General features: G+C 34.4%; 1 protein-coding gene across 1 annotated transcript in view; it reads left to right on the forward strand.

Moving 5' to 3' along the window:
* LOC149805146 (WD repeat and HMG-box DNA-binding protein 1-like) overlaps positions 1-17,700 on the forward strand; it is a 116,053-nt gene that overhangs the window by 15,113 nt on the left and 83,240 nt on the right. The window contains exons 3-8 of the mRNA XM_089947826.1: positions 6,438-6,589; positions 7,357-7,465; positions 7,899-7,996; positions 12,321-12,366; positions 13,700-13,792; positions 16,739-16,845. Coding sequence (XP_089803952.1) covers positions 6,438-6,589; positions 7,357-7,465; positions 7,899-7,996; positions 12,321-12,366; positions 13,700-13,792; positions 16,739-16,845 — 605 coding nt within the window. The remainder of the gene's footprint in view (positions 1-6,437; positions 6,590-7,356; positions 7,466-7,898; positions 7,997-12,320; positions 12,367-13,699; positions 13,793-16,738; positions 16,846-17,700) is intronic.

The following is a 17,700-nucleotide window of genomic DNA, read 5'->3' on the forward strand; positions in this document are numbered from 1 at the left end:
CAGTACTTTAGAATCACATGTACATGCAGGGATGCTTTTATTGAAGTTTGTTGCCTACTTTCTTAGATCAAAGGTTCATATATTACTGAAAACACCACAAAAGGCACTCTTTGAAGGATCAGACAAATGTTTCTTTGTTATTCTGCGGCAACGTCAAATAATTGTTCAATGTTGACGGAGACAAAAAATTTCATTTGCTTAGTATATATACAGAACGGTCGATCCTTCAAAGGCCGATCCTTCAACTTTCTTTAAAGTTTCAGCAAAACTATTTTTCTGGTACATTTTTCAAAAATGACATATAAATTTGGCATCATCTGGTTGATTGTAATCATTCACATTTCTGCCTTCATAGGTGGTCTATTGTAGCTAGTCAGGTAGCATGGAAATTTGGGTTCTATTACAGGACAGAGTACAAAGGCCAGATGTCAGCATAAGTGGATTATGATATAACAGTGCCATGTTAGGGTGGTTTGTCAATATGAACAAAAGATTTGTTTATGTAACAATAAATTCGAATTCAATTTTATATCCAAATTTGTGGCTTCCTGTCATGGTGTATTTGAATTTCTCATCTCCACATCGAAGACTACATACAGTTTTTAACAGCCAATAATATTGTCGCCAAAAGATCACCAGATGGTATATTTAATCGCCAGTAAGGGGGGGGGGAACTCAGTTTGCGACATTGGCAAAGCCCAGCTCGATCCCTGTAATTGCATGTTAACTTAAAGCCATGTGAGCACTAGTTAATAGTAAGCATGTCAGCCAGTATAAATGGTACAGGAAGAACCCGGGAAAACCCCGGATAGAACCACAAACCCACGAGAAGCTACCAGCAAGCTTTCTCACATACCCACATTGGCTGAACACGAGACTTGAACCCATGCAGCCAGTTGAAATGGTAGTGATCTGTAATGGTGAAAGCTTTAGACCACTCGGACACTTGGGGTTCCTGGAATTCAAAAGTAACTCTGCCAGGAAGACAAAGTCTTGACAATATTTCTAAACATGAAAAAAGGTGTTAGCTTACAAATAGCTTGGCAGGCAACAATGGATATTAGGCACACAATACAAATTAGTTACTTGCTTGACTGGACACGTGCAGACCTGCCAGCTCTTGCAATTTTACCATACGTTTTATGAAAATTACCTTTAAAATACAGACTTAACAGCATAAACAGCAAAAACTACTGAAAAATTATCATTGCCCAAAAAATTGCTAAAATTTGTTCATCCGTGTTTGATTTGGATCCGTGATTCATATTAGAAGTAGTGAAATTGGTCAGGGAACTAGACTAACTTTACAGCAGCACATCAGATGCTTTACACTGCACCTATTTGTTCATGCGAATCGTCTGCATAATCAAACTGTTAATCATATATTTCGTTTTACAAAAATGGCATCCAGCTAGTGATGCATGTCAGACGAAAGAAAAAATAAGCCTCTTTAAAAGTGTTAATAATCAACACAGGAAAATTAAAAAGAAATATTCGGATTCTTGTGAATAAAAGCTGGAAGGGACACAATTATGTTTATTAGACATCACATGCCAATTTGAGTATGACTCGTGGCGGGAAATATGATTGTCATCGTCATGTGAAATGGAAAAAGAATTTCCAGGAATTACATCAGGTTGAGAGACATTAAGAAGCCATTGAGATGCATTGGGTTTGGAACTAACATTTGTGCACTGTACTAGTGGTAAATAAAGTCTACGTGTACTTCACAAACTTTTCAGTTGAACATAATGTTTGTCTTTGCTATATGTTCCGAATACCGAACTTTTAATTACGTTTTCAGCTTTACAATAGCAGTTTATGACATTTTGTTACACCTTACTGAAACTTGTGAAACTTACGGAAAAACATCAACTGCCTTACTGAGATGGACTCGTCAGGGTTGGCAGGTCTGCGCATGGACTTTTTGATCATGGAAGATCGTTATTAACAAAGGAACGTAATTGTGGCGGAAAATTAATCATTTGAGAGCCAGTAAACATTCAGAGAATCATCACAAGTTTTAAATGTTGCTTTAAAGAGTCATACTCTATTATCAATAATTTTCGTGGGGTACCACTACATCAATTTCATTTTCATCCTGAAGCACTAAGTTAAAGATCCAACCAAAAATAAGCCAGATATGATGAAGAACCCTCTCCCGTTTTTGTGTTTCTTTCTTAGAGATCAACAAAACTTTTTTTTTTATATTTCTATAATCTATAAATCAATCTGTCTATAATCTCATTAAACATATTACCATTTACATGTGCTTTTTATTTTCACCATTTTAGAAAAAAGAATTATAAAGCAATTTATATTGTTTCATTACATATGTATCGATACAGTATCCAGCAGACATAATTTCCACTATGACTTTAATCGCTATGTTGTGAGAGATAACAAAGGATAAAGAGAAATGAGAAATAGCATAAGGTATTCAAGCACTTCCAAATGAAAATGAAGGAAAATAAAGGAAAATGATACAATAAATGTTAATTAGATTTAAAACATTGATTCCTCTTTCAAGTGAAACTATTGTCAAAACTTTAAATCATCATGAAAGCACATCTCATTGATGCATAAATACCTAATCATAATGAACAAACGTGACTGTCATGCTAGTACTATTGCTTAGGCATGAAAACTACTGAAAAATAATTAGTATATACATTAAGCTGATGCTTCACCAATTTTCTGACAAAACCATTTAATCAACATTCAGGTCAGCTGGTACACAAATGTTTATTGAGGTAAATAATCCTGAAATTGCTGCATTAAACAAGTCCAATTTCCTCAAATCCAAGGATAAATAGGTCTGCTTTTCCACACAGTTTTATGTTAGCCACAATTACCCATTTATCATGAATTGGTTTGATTGATGAAGTTTTAAGTGTAGTGGTTGAAGTTATCTTGTACATTAAGCCGGCATTAAAAAAGGAGTTACTATTGTTCTTCAATTTATTTAGTATCATCCCATTTAGTTGGCTCTAAACACACCAAAAGTCAACACTCCTTTTTAAATAGTTTAGCATGGGGGTAGCTGGTTATGGGTTTGTTTCATTTCTGGAATGATGATGTTATCCAAACTCCTCGGGATCTATAAGTAATTTTCCCACTGTTAAGCCATTGTTTTGATCCCATGCTCATCAACAAGTAATTGATGGAGAGATCAAAAGATCTATACTTAAATTACTAATTATTATGACTATTGTCTTAAACTAAGTGATCGAATAATGTAAAAACTAACAAGTTTTGTTGTTGTAGGGTTTAACACCATATTTCAGCACAAGCTAACCATGGCGGCCAGTATAACTGGTGGAGGAAGAACCCAGGAAAACCCTGGGAAGAACCACTGACCCACAAGAAGCTACTGGCAAGCTTTCTCACATACCAATGTTAGTGGAGACTGAAACTCGAACCCACTCAGACAGAGGTGAGATGGCAGTGATCCGGAACGGTGAGTGCTTTAGACCACTCAGCCACACAGGGCCCCATCAAGTTTTTTAATATTCAGCAAATAATTTATTTCCCTAGATCAAAAAAAATAAAAAAAAATTTTTTTTACAGTATTGTGAATTAAATCCCAAATAGACCTAAAAGTTCTGTCACAAGTACAACTGTATTAAGTTCCAATTCCAGGTTGTACTCCAAATAAATTTCGATATTGAACGGGTTGATGTGCCTGTAGTCTTCAGTGTGGCGATGGGCCGGAATGTGGCGATGTGTTATAGTCTTTTGATATATCACAATAATATAATCCAAAATATCCTTGTCTGAATTAACTATAATTCCAACTGAAATGTTTAGTCCATTAGTATTACTGAGCACTTTTTAATTCCAGTGAATAATAATTTGAATTAAAAAGTTTAATAACCTTAAAAACTGAACACAGCAATAAGACTGATTCTGCTTCAGATTTTAAGGCAAGAATGAATTATCTTAATGTAAACAAGATTGTATCGCCCTCTTCTTGACCTATGTTGCAATTTACATTTTCTGTAAATACTCTTAATAGGAAATTACCAGTGTGGAAGATTCTAAGGTCAGAATTAAGACTGTATCTTGAGCTCAAACCTAAAAAAAACATGGTTACAATTAATAGTGATCTGAATATTTACTCATTTCTTATAAAGAAATATTAGCTATGTATTATGTTGTTTACAACATAAATGTAACTTGTCAGGAACACCATTAGCTTGATTTTAAACAAAGGTCCGGTATAAAATACAGATGTACCTAACGTAATCATTAAGAAAATCCAACAAATAATGCAGATTAAATATACATAACATATTATAATTAAGTATTTGCCTACTCTTCCAGCAGCTTGTACCCCCTCCAACTACTTTTTCAAGGATGTAAAAAAAAATCTCAAAACTTAGTAATTTCACTCATAAACTTAAATTTCCAATCTGTCAGAGGTTCTCTAAAACAGTCATCTCCTTTGTATTTCACTTTAAGCAGGAGATTATTCACTTAGATTGCTGTCATATTGTGTGGGTGAGTGTATTTTTCAGACAACGTGCATAATGTAGTTCACCATCTTGCTTGGAACAATTCTGTTATATGGGAGTTACATTCCTTGTAATGCTTGCTCTTTTTATGTATTTTTTATTTTTTAAAGAAATATGAAAATTAGAAATTGCAAATATTGGATGCAAATGACAGTATTTAAAAAAAAGTTACCATTTGGATGGGAAGACCAAGGAACCTCACACCTTTACTGAAAATGGACTTTTCCAGGAACCAGAAAAATACAGTGCACATGCTCTTGTTTTGTTTTTGTAATGCTGAAAACTTTGTTGGATTAAAATGCAAACAGGATGGCTGTGTTAAAGACACCCTAGTGATAACAAGGTTAGAAATTATAAACTGGTGAATAAGCCACTAATAATTTGGCGTTTTGTTTTAGATCCTCAATGCCTAGTGTTGCGAAAATGGTGGGAGAATAATATCATGGCTTTCTGTTCACTGCATTGGTTCACTTTCATGTTGAGTGTAAGGTGTGTGTGTGTGTGTCTGGATGTATATATATATATATATATATATATATATATATATATATATATATATATATATATATATATATGTATTATATTTTACACAAAGCATTTTAAGTAGTGGGGTAAATGCTCAATTTGATGTATAAATCAATTTTTGGATTTTTTTTTTTAATATTAATATTTTACCCAGGTGGGAAAAAATTCTAGGGTCAGCAACAAAAAAGGGTCAGCTGACCAGAAACATACAGATTGTTTTTTGCATAAGTGATTGTTACAAGTGTTTGATTTGTGCTTATACAGCTTTTGTAGAGTTTTAACCATACAAGCAACTGTCATTTGTTGTCCTTCTAGTTTTGTTCTTTTATAGTTATTATTTGAAGTTTTAGTTCAGGTTAATCTGTGAAATTGAATACCTATGATTATGCAAACTTTGATAAACAAAACCTAACATTTAAGTACACACACACATAGACACACCGTGATTTTTTTCTTCTTAAAAATCATAAAAATTGATACCCCAAAAATAAATGATACTACAGTATTTGAGTGGAGCAGGATTTATTCCAAGATTCTTAATTGTGGGATGTTTGCTGATTTCTAAGAAATTGTGCACAAAAGAAAATCCCAAGGTGTGAAAATTGCATTATTATATTTTCAAGCTATATCATTATTTCTTTTATATCCTTCCCCCTACTCAGAAAATTCTTTCCATATTTTTCAAAAGGTTGGTGAGTTTCCCCAAAATACTATACATATAAAACATTTTGTTTTGTTTTAAATAAATTAAAGTTACAATTGTTGTTGTTGTAGGGTTTAACACCATTTTTCAGCACAAGATAGGCTATACATGGTGGCCAGTATTACTGGTGGAAGAAGAACCCTGGAAAACCCAGGGAAGAACCACCGACCCACGAGAAGATACCGGCAGGCTTTCCCATGTACCCACGCTAGTCAACCCTTGGACTCGAACCCACGTGGACAGAGGTGAGATGGCAGTGATCTGGAACGGTGAGCGCTTTAGACCACTCAGGGCCTCAATTACAATTGTAGTTTACTTCTGATACACCAACAACAACTGTGGTCTTGAAAGAATTCAGACTGTTGCCGTATTTGCTCATATATTAGTACAATCCATTTGCAAAGAGTTTAGAGCAGATCTGCCACCTCTTGATGTGCCAGACAGATCTGGGTTTATGTTGATTCTTAGGACCAATCATTACAACTAATAACATGTATCCCAGTCTGTGCATCATATGTTTACAGGGCAGGTTTTATTTGCAGTCAAATCATTGTTCTATTGAGACTCTTGTTGTCATACTAAAGTTAATTTATGGAGACATATACATATATATATATATATATATATATATATATATATATATATATATATATATATATATATATATATATATATATATATATGTTTTTCAGAATGATAGATTTTTTGTGGCAACAGACACAAACAATGTGCAAGCCTACACTTTTCCTGATGGAGCCCCGGATGGTATCCTGACGCGGTTCACTGCCACCATCAGTCACATGGTTCTGAACAAGGCAGGAACTAAGCTGGTAGCAGGGGCTGGGTATGTTCGTAAATATATGATGCCATTATGTATCAGGCTAGAAAATGAAGTATGAAAATGTCTGCTGTATAAAGATTAAGGTGATAGGTTTCTTTCAGTTTCTTCGGTCCTAGCAAAAATATGTGTTTCCATTTGTACTGGTTTTAAAATTTTTGTAAACATTTTATATATATATATATATATATATATATATATATATATATATATATATATATATATATATATATATATATATATATATATATATAAATGGAATAAACTGACAACAAACAGTGCAAAACTAGTATCTAACTAGCCTGAGCGCTTTCAACTCTTTAACGAGTCTTTTTTCAAAGGCAAATACAAAACATATACAAGACAAACAAATAAAACAGAAAAATGGCTATGTTGCATGGCTGTTTCTGCAAGAACTCAACCTTCAATCCCAACTTATTTATGGCCTTGAATTGGAGGATTTATCAGTTATACAACTTATATTACACTTCTAAGTAGAACTTAATCACAGGGCAGAATACAGTTTGTAAATGCTGCCAAATTGAATTTTGTTCTTGTTCTGCTGAGGATTTGTTTTCATTATCCAACACTTTCTAAATGCAATACATTAACACATATATGGATGACTGAAGTTTTCATTTATACAAGATTTTGAGGTTTTGAACTTGTCTGTGTCTTCTAAAAATGAATAATTACTGGAACCCCTGATTTAAGAGGCAATTGGGAAGAAATCCAATCCTCTATGGCTAAATATTTTTTTCTTTTATTTTCAGTGATTTCTCAATCAAAATTGTTGAGGTCAGCAGCTGCAGTCACAAAGTATGTTCTGGTCATGAAGCGCCTATTCTTAGTTTGGCCTTGGATCCTAAGGAAGAGTTTCTGGTAATTCTAATTATACTTAACAAAAAACAAATATTTAAAAATAAAAAAATGAATAAATAAAATAAATACTTAAATAAATGAATGATTGTTAATAATAAATGAATGGAAAATCAATGAAGTTAATAATAAAAGTTAGTGCCGTTAAAGCCTTAACCTTCTGTGTCGGTTTCCATTATGTCAGAAATAAAGTTGTTCTAACCTGAATTTAGGCAGATGAAAAGCAGGCATTGAAATGTACCTGATATAGAAATGACTCCTAGATAAGTATATTTATAGGTTTCACACGGCATAAAATGAGCTTTTTTCAGTGCATCTTCTAGTTCAGTTTTGCTGTTTACTAATTTAAACTGGCAAAATTCTAGTGTGCTTGCATCAGTTTTGTGTTCCTGTTTCTGATTAATTTTAACCCTCATTTTCTTTCCTTGATCTTTAGGCTTCCTCCAGTTGTGATGGCACCATCAGGACCTGGTCCATGTCTGACCAGAAACAAATAAACAGCTGGAGTCTTCTGCCAAAGTCTAATGATGTTAGGTGAGTATCAAAGAAATTCAGAAGGTTAGATAAGCAATGTATTGATATATATTACACATGAAAATTGACTATAAACGCCATGTTTGATAAGATTTCATCTTTTAAGTCTTGTACACAATAAATATAGAAAGCTAACCTGAAACTTTCATCCTCATACTAAGTACTTCATGAGAAGTCCGATCTACTCTCTACTGACTGTTAACATAACCCAAGGGAATAATGATTGATGTTTACAGATTTTTCCCAAATATGCTACAAATGGCCCATGTCGTTGTTCAGCATCCATTTGTGTGCATGGATGTAGATACAGACATGACAACTATTAATCTCTGGGTGTAATCATTACACTTTTTTTTCAACAAATTGTATTTTATGCTTGCCTATACATGGATTACAAGTTTTTAGTACATTACAAAGTATTTAAAAAAATAGAGCAATAAGATGTTGTTTTTGTCAGTTTTATTTTCATCTCTTTAATTCCACTCATATACGTTTGAGAATATTCTTAAAATGGTGACTGCTGCATAAGAATAGTCTAAGAGTACTTTCCTTATTTGCTGTTTATAGCTTCAGGCATTTGGAAATCCCTTTCAAGACTGGACTATTGTAATATTCACTTCTGTCTGGTTCATCTCAGAAGCATCAAAGAATTCAAAGCACGGCTGCTCTGATTATCCTTAGTGTATGGAGAACTGAGCACACCTGTCCCAGCTCTGTAACCTCCATTGGCTATCTGTTCAATCCAGAATCAAATACAAAATCTGTTCAGTTCACTTTGCTGCATTTCATTGACTGGCACCAGTCCAGTATGCCTAACCTCAACCATGGGTACACCCCATCTAGAAATTTGTGCTTTTCCTCCGACTATTTTCTCATTGTTCCCACTTACAGCATTCTTTTGTGTACCAGTGCTTAGCTATGTGGAATAAATTGCCCATAGATGTTAGACACAAGGATACTGATCTCATTAAATACTGATCTTAAATCTCACCTATTTTGACTACAAGAAGAGATTTAAAGACTTCACAATATTAAATGACACAAAAACATACACATTGACAAGATTAATTGCTGACAATAATTAAAAAGTAAACATTTTTAATGTTTACTTCTTAATTATTGTCAGCAAGTTATTTTAAAAACAATTTCTTGTTGCTTGTTTTGTAATCTTGTCAATGTGTACGTTTTTGTGTTATTTAATATTGTGAAGTGCTGGGGTTTCTAAGGATCATGCACTGTACAAAGTCCATGCTATTATTATTACTATTATTGCTACTACCACCACCACTACCACTACTGCTTACATTGATCATTTGGAAATAGCCCAGATTTTGAGGATGTCACAGATATGCACAAAACTTACAACATGTTTGCAGGAATGAACATTGAAACTGTTCTGCTTACAGTTTAAAGAAAAGAAAATATTTGCTCCACCCCACCCCTTCAGCATATATCCACCCAAATTAACTAGCCAGTTAGTGTGTGACGCCCGCCCCCCCCCCCCCCCCACAATAGTGAACCCAACAGAAAATTCACTGGACAGTGGACAGCTTGCTACTTTGAATGTTGCAGTGAGCAAGGTTTCACTCTGGTAACAAGGGAAGAAAGTACGGTATATTGTACAAAATTATGTCAGCTAGGCAGACATAAATTATACTTTATGGGTCAATGTACATTACCAATCAGGGACCTGGTTGGCATATTAGTCAAAAGTGTTCATCTTTACTAATCACTGAAATATCGCCTCTGTCTATATGGGTTTGTTGGTCAGACTCTACCAATGTGGGTATGTGAGAAAATTGGCCAGTAGCTTCCCATGGGTCAGTGTTTGCTGGAGTTTTCCCAGGTTCTTCCCAAACCAGTACTGTTGCCTGCCATAGCCTATAATATGCTTAAAAAAATGGCATTAAGCACACAATAACCCAACATTACAAACTTGATTTCTTTTGTTAGACACCATCTACAGTTACCAAACTTTGTGGATGGCTTGCACATGGGATAAGGAAGAACATTTCAATTTGGGAAAAGAAAAATGGCTTCTGCACAGTAACTTGAGTTCTTCATATATGGTTTCCAAAAGTTGTTGATGATTTGATCTTTGGCTAAGGAAGAAGCTTGTTGGGGTTTTAGTAAAAAGGTCATTGTGACTGAAAGATTTAAAGTGGTTTCTGCAAAATAACATTATTTTTGCTTCACATATTTGTAACCATTGTGGCTGAGTTGGTAGTGTGTCTGACTCATAATCCATGGGTCATAGGTTTGATACCCACCTTGGTCAGTCAGGGTCAGCTGCCTCTGTGTGTCCTTGGGAAAACACTTGGCTCCCATTTCCTTGGCATGGTTCAGCCAATAATGTTAAGAAAGTGATGTTAAATACCAACCAGCATAATACACCTCAATTTAATCTGCACTTATGGTAAAGGTCAGAGTCAAGGTCACTGTGATTGATAGAAGCACATAGTTCCTGTACAAAAATGTCCATCATCTACACAGAATAAACAGGAAATAATTGGGATTTAAAACCTATGAAGCCAAAAGCTCCTTCACCTCTGTGTTGTTCTAATGAATACTATGGCACATCATGTGAGGGCCTATTTTGGGTCTCTGCAGTTTGACTCGACTTATAAGTGAGTAAATACAGTAGATAAAAAAGTTCTATATGGGAAACCTGTTTGTAGCCTTTAATAATAATATAAAGCCCACATGTTAATAGCAATCAGTGGAATTGGTGATAGATATCAGTTTTTCCCTTTACCCTCATTTGTGCTTCAGGGACCCCCAAAATTTTAATTTGACCCCAAATTCTGACACCAAGGAGATTTTCAACTCAGTCTTTCACCCCATAGGGGTTACACAAAATTATTATCTACTTGAGGAAACACATTGCTTTGCAATTTCAAGCGCTGTATCGAGAAAGCATTATTGATATTGTTCAACTTGTGCATAACACAGCTAAATGAGGGAGAAAACAACCAACCTGTAAATAACAAGAGTCACTTAACAAGAAGCATTTAAAACAACCTATGTTCAAAGCTTAAAGACTTTTTATTGTCAGTCAACACAGTTTTATTTACTGCATATACTTATTTCATAATTAAATTTGCATAATAGTAGGCTTTTCTGTTGAATTGTAAAAGGTGATAATGATATGACTTGATTTTCCCAGCAGCACTCACTAACTGGTCCTACACTTTTTTCAGTGCTGTGTACATGTGTATCTTCAATCTTTTAACCTTGGATTTGTTATTGCTTTTAATTCTACTTCCGAATCCACAGTTTGTTCATGTGACTTTAAGCTTGGTTTTTTTTCCCAAAGAGTTGATGCAGTTTGGGCAACTATGGCCATTTCAGTAATTTGACATTGTTGACATAATTGCTAAGCCCATTTTTAATATGCCTTTTAAGCAACAGTTTTCAGGTGGCTGCGGTGATTGCGCACCCCCCCCCCCATCATTAGTTCTCACATATGTTTATGTTAATAACTAAATCAACCCATCCAATCATGTTACATGATGCTTCAGTGTCTTCTTGTATGAGCCTGCTAATGTTTATATGTAATCTCAATTTCTTTGTGTTTAAAAGCAGAATTGCTCTCTCTCTCTCTCCCTCTCTCTCTCTCTCTCTCTCTCTCTCTCTCTCTCTCTCTCTCTCTCTCTCTCTCTCTCTCTCTCCCTCCCTCCCTTCCTCTCTCATGGTTATTGAAATCGCTATACCATTGCACTTTTTATTTTTTGTGAAACATGTAAACATTGTGAGGGATTCCTTGCTTGGAAATGTATTTTTCATTGCAATATTTGTATGTCAGTGCATTTTGGTGGGCAAATCCTAATGTTTGGAAAGTGATAATATTTTTTTGTAACGATTTTGAGCTGTCTAGATGTTGTGTTACTCGGCAACGTAATTAAATTCCAACCTTGGGACAGTAGCACTTATAACCAGTCAGCAACTGGTCTTCCTTCCCACTGTTTTCATTAGATATTATACATCCCTTAATGTCCACTTCAGCTAGACAGCCAAAATTGTTCCATTCTACAACTGTTTGCTTTGAGGGGTGACACTGTACTTGCATATTAATATTAACACATTGTAATATGTTTTATTTCTGAAATAATCTACCTGGGGTAGGGGGAATGCACTTTGTGTTATTTTTTCTGTGGCTGGTTTTCTTTACATATAATTTTAATTGTTTTATATAGGTGTCATCCCTTTTGGGGGGAAAAAGCCATTCTTTTAATCCCATCCATGCAACCAGTTAGGCATAAGAAACCTTCATTAGAATTGTATACAACGGTACTGATTTTTTTCTTTCTTTTTTTTTCTTAAGCTTGTCCAAAACTCTCTGCAGGTTATGCTGGGATAGTACTGGTCAGGTATGTGTGAGAATTAATAATTAGATTAATATGCGGGTGCTTGGCTTTGCAGTGACCACTGGGACAGTTCCAGACTCCAGTAGACTGGTTCTGGCTGGTTTCTGTAAAATGTGGATAGAACTGTAGTTTTGTTTCCTTCTTTCTTCACTTTTATTAAACATCTGCCATTTGTATTTAAAAAAAACTTTAGATTTCAAGTATAAAATGGTATGTTTGGTAGATGGCCTTAAAATGTTTTTGTCCTACTGCTTGTAGAATCACATGCATGTTAAAGCTACATGTAAATGAGCACAAATAAAGCATGTATTAATACAAGCATTTATACTTTTAATTACAAGTGTTAAAATTAAAATCATCATAAATTACATTTTATTTTATCCACACAGTTCCAAAGGAACACAATGCTAAATTCAAAAATTATTGCATGAAATGCAAACACACACATGCACACACACACACACACACACACACACACACAAAGCCTATTATTAAAGCACACACATCACTGTTTTAGACAAAATCACTAAATATCATGTCAGTCAAGTTTCCTGGATTCAGATTAACTTTTGTCATGTAAATAATCCTGGATATTACACAGGTTCAAAGCCACAGGTAATTGTGTCAGATCTCCCTTTTTCTTCTGTGGTTCCTAACTTGAATTCTACCACTGTTTACACCATGATCATTCCATTGTTCCAAAGATGTAATTTAATGGACAGTGGTTATTGTAAATAGTTGTGTATAGATGTGCTCCAGTAACTGATTAGCTGGGTGTTTTTGGCTGTCTTGGCTCCATTTGATGTTAGGCAAACAAAGTGTAAGGTATTGACCTTGGGAGGTGTTTAATGTGTGCTAATACTGCCAGTACAGTGTAGTTGTTTTAGCCATTGAAGTGACTTAACTTTTGTTGTTCACATATGTTTGTTCTTTAGTATTCTTTTATTTTGGATATTTACAGTGGTTAATCCACAATATAAAAATCTATAAAGATCTGAACTTAGAAGCAAATCCTTGAATTGGGGTAGCTCGGAAAATGTGTTTTTTTTTAAATTTAAAAAAATACCAAACTGAAATTTGATGCCCTTGTAAATAAATGAAAATAAATCCAGAATTTCTTTATTCTTTTGTATAGATTTTGCTTGCAAAACAGAATGGCAAGATCATGAAATATGTTTATATGATTGTAATATAAAAATCTTGCAAAATTAAAATAAATCAAGCCACATCAGGATCGCCATCTCATGTCAGTTTTATTTCCTTTAAAGCAACATGGCTTTATATTGGGCTGTTTTTTTGTGATTCTGTTCATGTTCATTGCTCTATCCCATTGCAGCATCTTTTCATACCAGTAGATAAGGAGATTCATATATATGAAAGAGGCACATGGATAAAAGTAGGGTCCTTTACAGATGAAAGTATTACAGAGGTTTGTATTCTCAAACAATCTTTTTTTTTCTCAAATATTTGGTTACTTACCTAATTATAATACACAGGGAAATTCTTCCACTTCATTTCAAATCTAGAACAGCATGAGTAGAAGTAGTAACTTTAATGCACAATATCAGCATACTTATCCCACTGAAGGATAGATTCTAATGGGGAGAGAAGTGTTCTGACTTGTGATATCACAGCTGTTAAGTTTTATTACTTGCAAGAATTAACGTCATTTTTTGTTTTTGCTTGAGAGGTAGTAGAAATGTTTCAACATGTAAAATATGATCAGATATGTATAAAATAGGTATATTTTAATATATAGATATATTTTAATGCACAAAATGAACTTTTCTTGGTTCTTGTACAAGAAGAAGGGAAATATGTTATACTGGTTTTAGCATGTATGTTATGTATTCTGTTCAACACAGTTAAAGACAGCACCTCCTGATATGATTACAGGAAATTTTGTAGAACAAAGGTGTCAGCCTTCATTGAACCCTAGTGTTGCAGTTACAATACTGTACACAATTGGTGAGAAATATAGTCTTTCTCCATTGAATACTTAATAACATTTTTACATTAATATTTTAACTCCTTGCTACCCTCCCTGCAGTGTTTCCCTTTACGCACATTTGTGTGTCAGGGACGCATGCTGGAGAAAATTGACGCACACATTTTGTTGCCATGCGTTTTTTTGACACAAAGGATTTTCATAATGTGATCAGGATTTATTTAATATCCAATGCATTGGACGATAGATGGCATCGTATATACTTCGAGCATAGGCATTGACTGGTTCACCACTTTGTTTGTTCCTTGCCTTGTGCTCCTCTATTCGTATAGCAGAGTGCAATGCAGGGAACATCCAAAACAATGAACCAGACTAGCATAGGCAATGTTATGACATAGTAGCTTCCCCTAATCTCGCAAGCTCTCGCACGATTTCCATCGAGCTCAGCAAGATGTCATCTAGATGTTTAATCTCAATGCTTGTTGCACAAGAAGGTGATCTCCAGATTAAAACGCTGTACACATTAGCGAAGAAAGTGAAACAGAACACAGAAGAGTAACTGTGGATCTAACTTTAATGAAAAATGGAGAAAATAATACCCTTGACTGGAATACGGTATTCATACATTAGGATTACTGGTGTGACTTAAGATAGCGTGATTGCGAAGACTGCAAAAGTAAATAATCCTTTCGTGACAGAGTTTTAGAATTTTTTAAAATCTGCCCTCGTTCGCCACAGGATATCTGGAGAACACATTATAACCCAAGACAATCTTTCACAACAGAGAAATCAGTACACTTGCAGAGACAAATGCGTTATTTGGAATTCAAAGTCAGCGGGTCATTGCAGATTTTGTTGGTTTTTAACTTTGCTGCAATAAAAGATAGATCTTAAAGTTCAAGTATAACTTATTAGAAAGAAGATGAATCATTATCCTCCTTGATATTTGGATAAATAAGTTACTGTTTTAGGACAAAGTACAATGATGACGGTACACATTTTATGAAAGGCAGTAATTTGACTGCCATTTTATTAAAAAGATTTATTTGGCTTTTTATATTTGCTTGTATGTACTGTGTTGGGCTATAATATTGCTTCATATTGATTATAAGGAGACTGTTAAAAGTACGACTTTAAAACAAAAATGAACTAATAAAATTATTCTTTGAATGGACAATGCATTTGTTTGTTAATTGTGCATGTTGATTTATTTGTATGTTTAGAGAGAGAGCAATATCCTATTTCAAGCTGAAAAAGTACAAGTCATATGAAAATTTGTCAGTACATTTTTGACCCCCACATTTTTTATTTGACCCCCAGTTCTGACACCATGGTTTTTTTTAACCATCAATTTTACACCCCTGGGGGATACACTGCCTCCCTGAATCCAATCCTCTTTAAAAGGGTTGAATATGTCATCTTTCCTGTCTCTTGTACCATAAAGATGTAAGAATATTATATAAAGGAAGGAACTCTTCCAAGATACTATTATAATTACCTTTCCTGCTCCTGCTTTGTCCCATCTCTGCTCCTGCTTCGTCATTTGTCAACCTTTATATCACTTCAGGCTTCCACAGCTAAGTATTGAATATTTTTTACTCTTTACTCAAGTTTAGGCTTTATTGTCTGGGCAGCACATCTTTGCATGTGGAAGGTGAAAACAATAAATGTTTGTTTCGCACCTTCATACTGTCATTCATTATTGTTATCCTTCCAAACTCATTTTTCCTCTGGATGTAGGTGTGAGGGATCTCTTCGTCATAAGCAAATTTCTTACATCTCTGAAAGAGAGTGATTTCAATATCCACAGGTGGATTACCAAAGTAGAGGTAGGATGTCCACATTTCCTCCTGTTTGATGGAAGATGGGAATTTTTGCCTGTGACAAGTTTCTTAAAGAATACTTATCCAATCACCCACCTTCACTTTTCAAGTATCTTTGCTAATGTGTCACTCAGGCAGGTAATCCTCTGGTGGAAACGGTGGATATAATTAGAATTTTACATTCAAAGAGTTCCTTCCCTTAGATAGTATTCCTAATATTCATATGATTTATTGTAGGAAAGATGAAAGATGAATATAGGGAGCTGCAGCAGTTAAAGTTCTCAAGTAAATGTTATGAAAAGATGAATTTAGGGGGTTGTAGTAGTTATAACTCTGGAGAAAATTTTAGGGAAAGATAAATTATGGAGTAGCAGGAGTTAAAATTTTCAAATAAATGTTATGGACAAGTATTCTCAAAGAAATTTAGTTTACTGGGGGAAAAAATCCTTTTTCTAGGTTTTCAATGTGCCTTTTTCTTTCTTCCTTTATACCGATTTGAGCTTGCCAGTGTTTTTATTTTTTATTTTATTTTATGCTGCTGTATACTGAATTGATTCATTACACCAGATCAACAGATATAATCTGTCAGTTTTATCTTCTGTAGATGATATCTGTGTTGGCATTATCTCCAGATGGTAACTGTCTTGCAGCTGCTTCTTACAATGGATGGATATATTTCTTTGATGTCAAGAGCAGGAAATGTGTGGATAGGTAATTATATTATAAGCTGTCTTTGTTTTTCATATGCAGCTTGTTCATTTCACATAATGTACAAAAAACGTATGGTGATTTTTCCTTAGCTTGATTTTGTGTTTCATTTGTTAAAGATTTTATTCATCATGAAGGTGTATTACATAGGAAACTTTCCTAGAACATTTCTGATTATAATGGTTTCTTGGATGTGCATACCTAATGCTGGTCATGTCATGTGCAGTCTAAGTTGAATGGTTTTTTGATCTGTGGCTTTTGTGCTTGCTTTTCTTCTTTTTCCATAACCATTATGAATGTGGTAGGCTACACCTTTTTATCCATATCTGTCTTCAAGTAATTCCATGCATCTGATTTTGATTTTGCATTTTGGTAAGTTTTTCTGGTACTTTGGGGGGATATTCATATTCATTAAAACATTTCTTGTATAAAAAATTTTTTTAATTAAAAACAAAGACATTTTAGTAATAAATATTCATACTGGTACCCTGGGGTTTGTCAGATATATACCAGACTGTTTTTTATACAAGGTCAAGGTCACTGTGACTGAGGGAAGAAAAAATGTTTTCTGCCAAATAACTGTTAGTCCACCTTCTACAGCTATAAAATGTTGAGGATAGCCTCACTTGGGGTTAGTTTTAGGGTCAAAGGATACAAGATCAGAGTCACTGACTGAATGAAGAACAATGGTTTGTGCACAGTAACTTATTCTTCTCCACCTTCTACAGTTATCAAGCTTTGTGGATGTCTTGCACTTGCAATAAGCAAGAATTCTGTTGACTTTGGTGTCCAAAGTCAAGGTCATTCTGAAGAAGAAATAAAAAAGCAAAATGGCTTCCACACAATGAGTTATGCATC

Source organism: Sinohyriopsis cumingii, chromosome 2 (genome assembly GCF_028554795.1).
Source record: "Sinohyriopsis cumingii isolate HCF-2022 chromosome 2, ASM2855479v2, whole genome shotgun sequence".
Taxonomy (NCBI): Eukaryota; Metazoa; Mollusca; class Bivalvia; order Unionida; family Unionidae; genus Sinohyriopsis; species Sinohyriopsis cumingii.